The 10,391-nt window shown below is 43.4% G+C and overlaps 1 protein-coding gene across 1 annotated transcript in view; it reads left to right on the top strand.

The window, feature by feature from the left end:
* Positions 1–1,299: 1,299 nt before the first annotated feature.
* LOC135055923 (protein 4.2-like) overlaps positions 1,300–10,391 on the top strand; it is a 44,147-nt gene continuing 35,055 nt past the window's right edge. The window contains exons 1-3 of the mRNA XM_063960522.1: positions 1,300–1,399; positions 7,047–7,232; positions 7,846–8,079. Coding sequence (XP_063816592.1) covers positions 1,390–1,399; positions 7,047–7,232; positions 7,846–8,079 — 430 coding nt within the window. The 5' untranslated portion in view covers positions 1,300–1,389. The remainder of the gene's footprint in view (positions 1,400–7,046; positions 7,233–7,845; positions 8,080–10,391) is intronic.

The following is a 10,391-nucleotide window of genomic DNA, read 5'->3' as shown; positions in this document are numbered from 1 at the left end:
TAGATTTCCTCTCCTTGGAATGTCCTTCTGTCCTGTTGTATCTGACACCAAGCTGCAGATTTGTTTTTCCAGTACATTCCACAGATGCTTCATCTAATTTGACCATTCGTGCAGAATTGCAGGGCCATTATACTGTTGAAAGAGGCCACTGCCATCAGGAAACATCATTGCCTTGAGAAGGTGTACTTGGTCTACAACAATGTTTAGGTAGATGGTACGTATCAAAGTAACGTCCACATGAATGCCAGGACCCAATATTTCCCAGCAGAACATAGTAGGTGCATCATTCTGCCTCTGCCGGCTTCTCTTCTTCCCATATTGCATCCTGGTGTCATCTTTTCTTCAAGTAAATGAGGTCCACACACCCAGATGATGTAAAAGAAAATGTGATTAATCAGAGCAGACCACAGTTTAGATGATCAAGTGCCCATTGTAGGTGCTTTCGATGGTGAACAGGGGTCAGCATGGACATTTTTACATGTCTGTGGCTACACAGCCCCATATGCAGGAAGCTGTGATGCCCTGTGTTCTGACACCTTCCTATTATAGCCAGCAGGAACATTTAAGAAATTTGTGTGACATTAGCTCCACAACCAGTTCACCAGTTGTCCTTCCTTGGACAACTTTTTGTAGGCACTAACCACTGCATACCAGGAACACCCCACAAGGTCTGCCTTTTTGGAGATGTTCTGAACCAGTTGTCTGGCTATTACAATTTGGTCCTTGTCAAAATTGCACAGATTCTTATGTTTGCCCATTTTTCCTACTTCCAACCCATCAACTTCAAGAGCTGACTGTTCATTGTTTGTCTAGTACATCCTACTATTATATATAGGAGCCATTGTAACGAGATAATCAATGTCCTTCACATCACGTGTCAATGGTTTTAATGTTATGGCTGTGTGTGTGTGTGTGTGTGTGTGTGTGTGTGTGTGTGTGTGTGTGTGTGTGTGTGTGTGTGTGTGTGTGTGTGTGTATATATAAACACTGTATACAGTATATATAAGGACCTTATATACAGACACACACACTTCTTTTTTTTTGTGTATGTGTGTATAATTTACTTCAAGGAGATGATTTTGTTGGCCCCGACGGAACATTTTGAAAGAGAATGATGTCATATAAGTGACAAGTGGAAAAGAATGCCAATAGATGTAAACTGTCGCTCATAATTTCTCTGACCATTGAATTTGAAATGAGGGATTTCCCAGTGTGCACAGACCCCACCCATAGCTCCCTGCTACTGATGTCACATAGGAGGATATTGCAGTGACAGATAACACAGCGTGGGGCGACAGATAAGTACATTCAGAAACCTTCAGCAACTGTCAAAGCGCGGGCAATCAGCTGCTGAATGACAGGAGCTGGGTCCTGGCTTCCATAGGAAACATGAAGCAAGGTAAGAGTGCGGCTGTGAATAAGATGGGCACCGGTATGGTAATATAGGATTGCTCATAGTGGGGCTGATACATAGCTGAATGTACACCTGTTTGCAGAGCATATATATTATGTGAATTCACATTATGCATACTCAGAAAATGGACACACACAAGTACAGATGGTGTAGAGCTGTATCCAGTTTGGTCACAGTTATGACTAAAGAGGCAGAACTGGACTGTAGCAGGGTGCTCTCATATAGGCAACGCTTATTGAGGACTCATCATGTAAATGCAGGCTATGCAGACCTGGACCTTTTTGTTGGCACCTAGTATAGGACAGGTGAATGTATGCACCAATGATGATGACTAGTAGCAAAGCAGGCGCATATGTTCCGTACACACAGATGTGGTTGCATGGTGAGATACGTATAACTGCATATGGCCAAATATACTCATTATTTCCATGCATGATTCTTTCCTGCAAATTTACACCTAATTTACCTCCACCTCTGTATCAGGACTAATATGATAGAGCTTTGGACAGTAATACCATGAGCTGTTGTAATGACAGTAACAAGGTATTAATACTACTATATTCTTACTAATGAAAATGTAATTATTGTTTCTAAACTTTTTCAGTCAGTTAATATACATATTCCTTTTTCTAAGTTAAGAAACTCCCATGTGACTTTCTCCCAACTTTAAAATGCATCAAATTTAGATACAGTATATACTTTACTAGCTGACAGCATCTCTGCTACATGAGGCAGTGTATGCAAATGACAGGAGAGAGACTAACATTCACGTAGTGCAAAGTAGCAGTCCCGCCATAGATGGTGCCCCTCCTGTGCTATAGGGTATCATTGTAACGCCAGCTTCATTAGAGACTGGCACTACAGCGGATGGGCACAGGGGGCATAAGTATTCTAACAGGGGAGTTGGAAAAATGCTTCTGGTGGGTTTATAGGTCCTTGGAACATAAGTACTATATAATGTTCGGATCAGAAGAATCTCCTATATAATTGCCCAGATCTGTCACTCTGTGACTGTGTGGCTAACGCTGGGCAGAGATAGAGCCATACAATCACAGCATATGCAGGGAGATACACCATGCACTGTGCCAGCAGCAGACTGAGGAACAAGGTGCCCAGTGACACTACCAACTGCCGCAGCCAGACATGCATGTGCCATGCTAGACGGCAAGGACAAAACTCTCACCAATGCCCGCTGCTCTTGCGCCGGAGCTCCCTCCGTCTGCATACTTAGGGGTCTATTCACTAAGAAAACGAAAACAGAATTACTACTTATCACTATACATCGCATCGCTTCGATGCGATGTATAGCTGTAATAAGTAGCAATTCATGTATACTCACCCTTCCGACGATGCGCTGCGGTGTCTGGGGCTCCTGCGGTGAGGTCATCTCCTGCGGTCCCTCCCTGCGATGCGCGGAGTCCAGCGGCGGGTCCCTTTGCACATGTGCAGCTTGTTGACCTCCCGGCAGGCCGCAGTGGTTGTTGGGAGGTCGGGGGGCGGACCAGCGCCAGGTGTCGAGCAGAGAGCAGGGAAGCATTGAGCTTCCTTGTCGTCTCTGCACCACAGTTCAGGTTACGCCGTCCTGAGATGGCGAACCTAAACTCCATGGAGAAGCGGAAAGCAGAGCTCACCATACAAAGGTATGGTGATGCGATTCAGGCACAGAGCGGGGGTACCGCTGAAGAAGTCAGAGACTTCTCCGCGGTAACCCGCTCTGTGAATTGCAGTAGGCAGAGAAAAGCCCTGTTTAACGCAAAACAGGGCTTTTCACTGCTACATGAATAGACCCCTTAACCCAGTGTAGTCACCTCTTCCGCAGCCGAAAAAACCCTCTGTGCTTCTCCAACTGCCTGGCGCAGTCCTTCGCTGCCAGTCCCGGTGCTTTACACACCTTCAGATCCGTCTCCTCACCGTTGCGGACACTTTCATCTCAGCGTTGGGTCTTGCGCATGCGCATATCATACAGTCTCCTGTCAGGTGCACACTGGACTCTGGGACGCCAGAATGAGGGAGGCTGTGTGATAGCTGCATGCACAAGAGCCAACGCACAGATCACAGTGGCCGCGGTGTGGAGGAGATGCAACGGGAGCAAAGAAAACTACAGGGGCTGGGAGCGAGGGACAGCGCCGGTCAGTAGGGGACACAGAATGGGGGCTTTCAAGAGCCTAACAGGTTACTGCATACCGCTCTACAGCCTGATTTCTCTGTCATATATACATTTCAGCTGTAACCAATCATAATTAGACCTATTTTGAGGAAGGCAGTAAAATGCTGTGATTAGGACTAGTCACTATTGCTGCCTTTGTATGACAATTTTTTAAATATAGGTGTTTTAGAGTCTGATTCTGAGTTAGACTTTGCCGCATCCGTGACTGCATCTTCTGACCATTGCCTGTCTGCGACTATATGCAAATGCTGTTACAAAGCTCTTCCCTGGTGCACATCCGTGTGTATGATGTGCAAGGACTGAGACGCCCACTTGCAGCATCCGTAGGCACTGAAATTCCGATTGGTGCTTCTTAAGTAGCACTATTGTTTGCTCCATCTTATGTGAGCAGTTGAACGCCTATGTACGCAACTACTGTACTTTCATGGATGGCTGCATCCATTGTATATTTTAGAAACAAGAGTTACATACATTGGCGGCATGTAGAGCAGAACAGGTTAGCACATATGAACATACATGCAGGGATGTATGTAACATATGTGCTGTCTGCTGATCCCCAGGGATCGGCAGCGCTGCTTGTCTTACTGCATTCGGCTCCACTCTCCTTCAAAGCCCATTCCCAGACTCTTGTGAAAGCTAGCCAATGGGAGCCTTGGGGCGGGCTTAGCAGGAGAGTGGAGGAGTTATGCCAAATACTGAGTCCCGGGTTCACGGGCAGCTGTAAGAGGACACGCCGTGCTGCTGATCCCCAGAAACCTGCAGCAGCACATATGTTACATGCAGAGCCTTTCCTGTACTAACGTGTATGCAAGAGTTTTGACCATATAAAGTATATAAAAAATACAAAGAATATATTTTTATAGTAACAACTCTGGAGTAAAAAGTCTATGACAGGTGAGGCAGTCATCTGCTTACCTCTTCCACACATCTCTGATCAAAGCTCACCATATATCCAACAGTATACTGCTGCACCTCTGTATAATGCCCACATGCACCCTTGGGCTTATATATTGTGTGTAAATCTGGCTCTGGTACTAGTCAGTGCCTCCTGAGCCATTTAACTCATCGCACATCCCTGCTGCATGTATGTTCATATGTGCTAACCCACTCCCCCCTGCATAATTCGTTGTGAGCTGCAGCCGCCACTGGTTACATGCCATTGTTATGAGCCATTTGATGCATCCTGCCAAAGGTCATCCCTACACCAGTGATAACCAATGAGAATTGGAGGTCCAGGAGGAGTCAGATGATAGCCTGGGGCCAACTTGTACATATGGGAGGGGGTGCAGAGAAGATCATTTTCCCATTCATTACTCAACTCCCTGCCCAAGGTTTGCTGCAAACTGAAGATCTGTGGTAGCTATTGTCCAGATATCACCTCTTCCCAGTAAACCCTCCCAACTGTCACCAGTAACACTGGTTATACTCACCGCCCTTATGGGAGAAACACAGCTATCTCAGCCAAGTTAACAGGTCAATGATTTTTGGTTTTATATAGACGATGGATTACTGTTATACACTCCCAAAAATGTAAATAGTTTGCTGTTAAACTAAAGGGTCTATTTACTAAGCCTTGGATGGAGATAAAGTCGCTGGAGATAAAGTACCAGCCAATCGGCTCCTAACTGCTATGCCACAGGCTGTGTTTGAAAAATAACAGTTAGGAGCCGATTGGCTGGTACTTAGTAAATAGACCACTTAGCCTCTAAGAACCTCAAGAATGGCCATCATGTATAATATAGTAACTTATAAAACCCCAGAGACATGGCCAGATTAAGGTAGTGGCAACAGGGGCGCCACCCCCGGGACCCCCACATACTGTATTTTGACTTGTAGGAGGGCAGGAGTCCTCCGTGCAGAGTCTCGAGAAATAGGGAAATCCTGCGAGACAGTGACTGTGAGATGCCGGCTGCTGAGGAGCTGTCCTCTGTAAGTGACTCATTGTACTCATTGTATGCCTGTATGTGTGTTGTGTGTGTTCACGTGTGTAAGCGTGTGTGGGTGGGAGTGCAATCTTAGTGGTGGGGGCCCCCACAAGCTCCACTGTGCAGGGTCCCCACCAGCTTTAATCCGGCACTGCCCAGATAATAACAAAAATATATTAAGTGGTATCATTTTACCTGCTCATTGTAATGTGGTGTAATATGAATTAGAGGGAACTATGATGTTACATAATTTGATCTAGTGGCACAATATGAACTGGAGGCAATATACTGTAGTAAAGCATAACATGAACAGGGGGCACTGTAATGTGGCATAATCTGAACTAGGGACACTATGTCATAATGTGAATTGGGGATACTGTGTGGCATAATGTGTACTGGCAGCCCTACAGTGTGGCATAATGTAGATTAGGGAACTACGATGGTTCATAAAATAAACAACAGCACTACTATAGGGCATAACATTAACTAGGGCATAACTATAGCTTATAGAATGAACTAGGGCATTATTCTTACACCTGCTGCAGAGAGATGTCTCTCTAGAAGCACTGGGACAGGGGGACCCTTTAAAATGTTGGCATGTGGCCCACCCCTGCTTGGTACAAAAGATCTGTATGAACACAGGAGTAAATACCATGCATCTTCTCTCCCTCAGTAAACTTTGCCTATGTGTGAATGGCCTTTCATTGCCTAGTTACAGATGCGACTTAGATGGGTATGACTCAGCACTGCCCCCTAGTTGTGCACATTCTACTCCAGATGCTCATTGAGAAAACACATAACATAACTCCCATAAAAGCATTCAACTCAGCATCAGCCTCTCAGTCTCTTCTAAATACAGGGATATTTTCTGAGAGACAAATACTGGTAACTTGGCTGTAGATTTGATAAAATGTCACAGACTGGACATGTGCACGGTATGGTGGACGCCAATTTAAGCTTACAGTTGAAAATGTTACTATTTGCAATACACATTCACTATTTGCAGTACACATTCACTATTTATATTTTAGGTTCACTTTGCGATTCATGGTTTACATTCATGTTTGCAGATTACGTTTGCATTCAATTTAGTGTTTTTTTATATTCTTAAACCATAACAATAATGCTTTTTTATTAATATAAAAGATTTAAACATATTTTGTGTGTTTGTAGTTCATGCTTCACCATTAAAGGTTACACAAAAAATAACCTCCCCAAATTATTTTCAATTAGCTGGAACGCGTTTTAGCAATTTGAATGTTACTTTTTTATCTATATAATTCAGACTTTTGGCCCATAGGTAAAAAAAAATATTGATTTCATGTTGATAATGGATTGATAAAAAATAAATATACTATACATTATATCCTATTAGAGGTTTAACATTTTTATTAATATTATTATTATTATTATTATTATTATTATTATTATTATTCCAGTTTGAGGTTTAGAGTTTCTTTCCTTTGTAATAAATACACCCCCATCATTGCAGCTGAGTACACAGAATAATATAAAACAATGTAGTTATTTTGATTATCAGGTCAGAATGTTGTAAAATATGATCTTCAAGTGCCACTAAACAACAAAGAACATCGGACTATCAACTTAAGTCAAGATGCTCGGCTCTTCCTGAGACGGGGACAGGAATTCACTATCACACTGACATTTCAAGACCAGACTCTAAGCCAGGAGGAGCTATGCAAACTGACTATCATTACTAAGACAGGTGAGATAACAATATCACTTTGGTCCTCAAATGACTTAGGGGTTGATGCAGTGGTGGATTTGCTTTCTAGGCATGTGAGGCACGTGCCTAGGGGTGACAATTGCTGGGGAGGGGGGGCACAGCATGCTCACTTGCATGAGAACCCTGCTAGGCCAATGGCCAGATGAGGTCAGGTGATTCTTTTATATTTTGTAACTGGTGAGGGAGGAGGGGGCAATGGTCAGTAAATTGTGGTGGTGGAGACGGGGGGAAGAGTTTGGTGCTGCTTTGGCAGTCAGGAGGACCCAACATGAAGGGTACAATGACGGGATGTGGGGACACCAATAATGTTGTGCCTAGGGGCGGCCTGACCCCTAAATTTGCCCCTGAATTGATGTATCAAGCAGTGAAAAGAGTGGAAAAGTGCAAGTTGCCCATAGCAACCAATCAGCTTTGAGGTAGCATTTACAAAGTATAAAATGATAGATATAAAATGATAGATAGCAGCTGACTAGTTGCTATGGGCAACTTCTCCACTAGTCCACGTCTCCATTCTTTCACTACTTGATACATTAACACTTTTATTTGAAAAAGTATTGCTAAGTGACTTTACTTGGTTGGATTTTCTTATCAGGTCCCAATCCTCTAAAACGAAATGGAACAAAGAACTGTTTTCCAATATCCAGCCTTGGTGACAGGAAAACATGGAGTGCCAGGGTTGTTGACAACGTCCAGGGCTTGTGGAAAGTATCAATCACTTCACCAGCCAACGCCATCATTGGATGCTACTCACTATCACTCAAAATCCCCAATGCATTAGAAAAGGATTTGGGGGAATTCATGCTGCTTTTTAACTCTTGGTGTAAAGGTAGGTGAAACCTTTCACTACTGCAGACAAAACAACAGAGCAGCTTGTATGAATCTTTATGTTTTCATTAGAGATTCTAGATGCCCAGTCAAGGAATTCAATTGATAGGTTTACAGTGGTAATGTGTGACTGTCCTACAAAATCAGGACACATGGAAACCTTAGGCCTTTGCAGCACATTTGGGTATAAATTAAGCTACAGTATGTGTCCACATCGACACAAACTGGTCTGAAGCTAGAGTCTGGATTTAGTTTAGACTCAGCAATAAGTGAACTAGTAACATAGTATCTGAGGTTGAAAAAAGACAATTGTCCATCGAGTTCAACCTATTTGTGGTGTCCTATGCATGATGATTTGACTAAAATTTCTGACTGATGCTGCTGTCAGCCATTGCATTTTATCCCTATTTATAGTAACTATAATGCATGACTATGCACCATACCCCTGGATATCCTTATCCAATAGGAATTTATCTAACCCATTCTTAAAGGTGTTGACAGATTCCGCCATTACAACTCCCTCGGGCAGGGAATTCCAAACACGTATTGTCCTTACCGTGAAAAAGCCTTTACGCCGTATTGTGCGGAATCTCCTCTCCTCTAACCTGAGCGAGTGTCCACGAGTCCTCTGTGTTGATCTAACCAAAAACAGGTCCCGCGCAAGCTCTGTGTATTGTCCCCTTATATATTTGTAGATGTTGATCATATCCCCTCTTAGTCTCCGCTTTTCCAATGTAAACATGCCTAGTCTTTCAAGCCTTTCCTTGTATTCCATCGTCTCCATGCCCTTAATTAGTTTGGTCGCCCTCCTCTGTACCTTTTCAAGCTCCAGGATATCCTTTTTGTAGTACGGTGCCCAGAATTGTACACAGTATTCAAGGTGTGGCCTCACTAGTGATTTATATAACGGGAGTATAATACTCTCGTCCCTAGCATCAATACCCCGTTTTATGCATGCTAATATCTTATTAGCCTTCTTTGCTGCAGTCCTACTTTGGGTACTACTGCTTAGCTTGCTATCTATGAGGACACCTAAGTCCTTTTCCAGTACAGAATCCCCTAATTTTACTCCATTTAGTAGGTAGGTGTAATTTTTGTTCTTGTTACCACAGTGCATTACCTTACACTTGTCTGTGTTGAAGCGCATTCTCCATTTGACTGCCCATGCTTCTAATTTAACTAAGTCGTTCTGAAGAGACTCGGCATCCTCCTCTGTATTTATAGCCTTACACAATTTGGTATCATCTGCAAAAATTGACACCATGCTCTCTAGACCTTCTGTTAGGTCGTTAATGAAAATATTGAACAATAGCGGTCCTAATACTGAGCCTTGCGGCACACCACTTAGCACTTCAGTCCAAGTTGAAAAAGATCCATTAACCACAACGCGCTGCTCCCTATTATCTAACCAGTTTTTGACCCAAAACTAGAAGGAAAGAAGTTTGTACATAATCCATCTGTTAGATCAACTGGAATAGATCATTCTCAGCAGGGTTTGAATTTTCAGATGGGACCTGAATATTGACAACTTGGCACATTCAGAAGCTGGTTATTACTTCTTAAATTATCTATTACCTTTAAGTCCTTCATTGCAGGTAGTGAGTGAGGCTCACCATCTGCCTTTACCTCAAAACTTTAAGACAGGGTTTGCTCCTAAAAATTAGCAACAAATGCATTGTTTTCATGGATAGATAGATAGATAGATAGATAGATAGATAGATAGATAGATAGATACGAGTACTTTCTTGCAATATCAATGAAAAGACATCTTTTGGCCCATTTTATATAGATTTTATTTGCTGCGTGGAGAGATATAAGCAAAGTAAGTGTATTTTCTGAAAATTCAAAGTGTTCTGAAAAAGACAAGTTATAATTTGTGCAAGTACTACGTAGAAAAATTATTTATGTTAGAATGTGACCAGCTCAAAAAGTGGCAGGATAGGCTTTTTACAACAGTGAGAAACCACTCAGCAGGCAAGAGGTTAATATCATAAACTCCATACTGTTAGCATATACTGTACTTTATTATGCAGATATCTTATGTATGTTTTTTTCGGGTGGTCTTCAGTATGCCGGCGGTCGGGCTCCTGGCGACCAGCATACCAGCGCCGGGAGCCCGACAGCCGGCATACCGACACTTATTCTCCCTCGTGGGGGTCCACGACCCCCCTGGAGGGAGAATAAAATAGTGTGGCGCGCGTAGCGCGCCACCGTGCCCGTAGCGTGGCGAACGCAGCGAGCCCACAAGGGGCTCATTTGCGCTCGCCACACTGTCGGTAAGCTGGCGGTCGGGCTCCCGGCGCCGGTATGCTG

Source organism: Pseudophryne corroboree, chromosome 3, assembly GCF_028390025.1.
Source record: "Pseudophryne corroboree isolate aPseCor3 chromosome 3, aPseCor3.hap2, whole genome shotgun sequence".
NCBI lineage: Eukaryota > Metazoa > Chordata > Amphibia > Anura > Myobatrachidae > Pseudophryne > Pseudophryne corroboree.
This window is presented reverse-complemented; position numbering and strand designations above follow the sequence as displayed.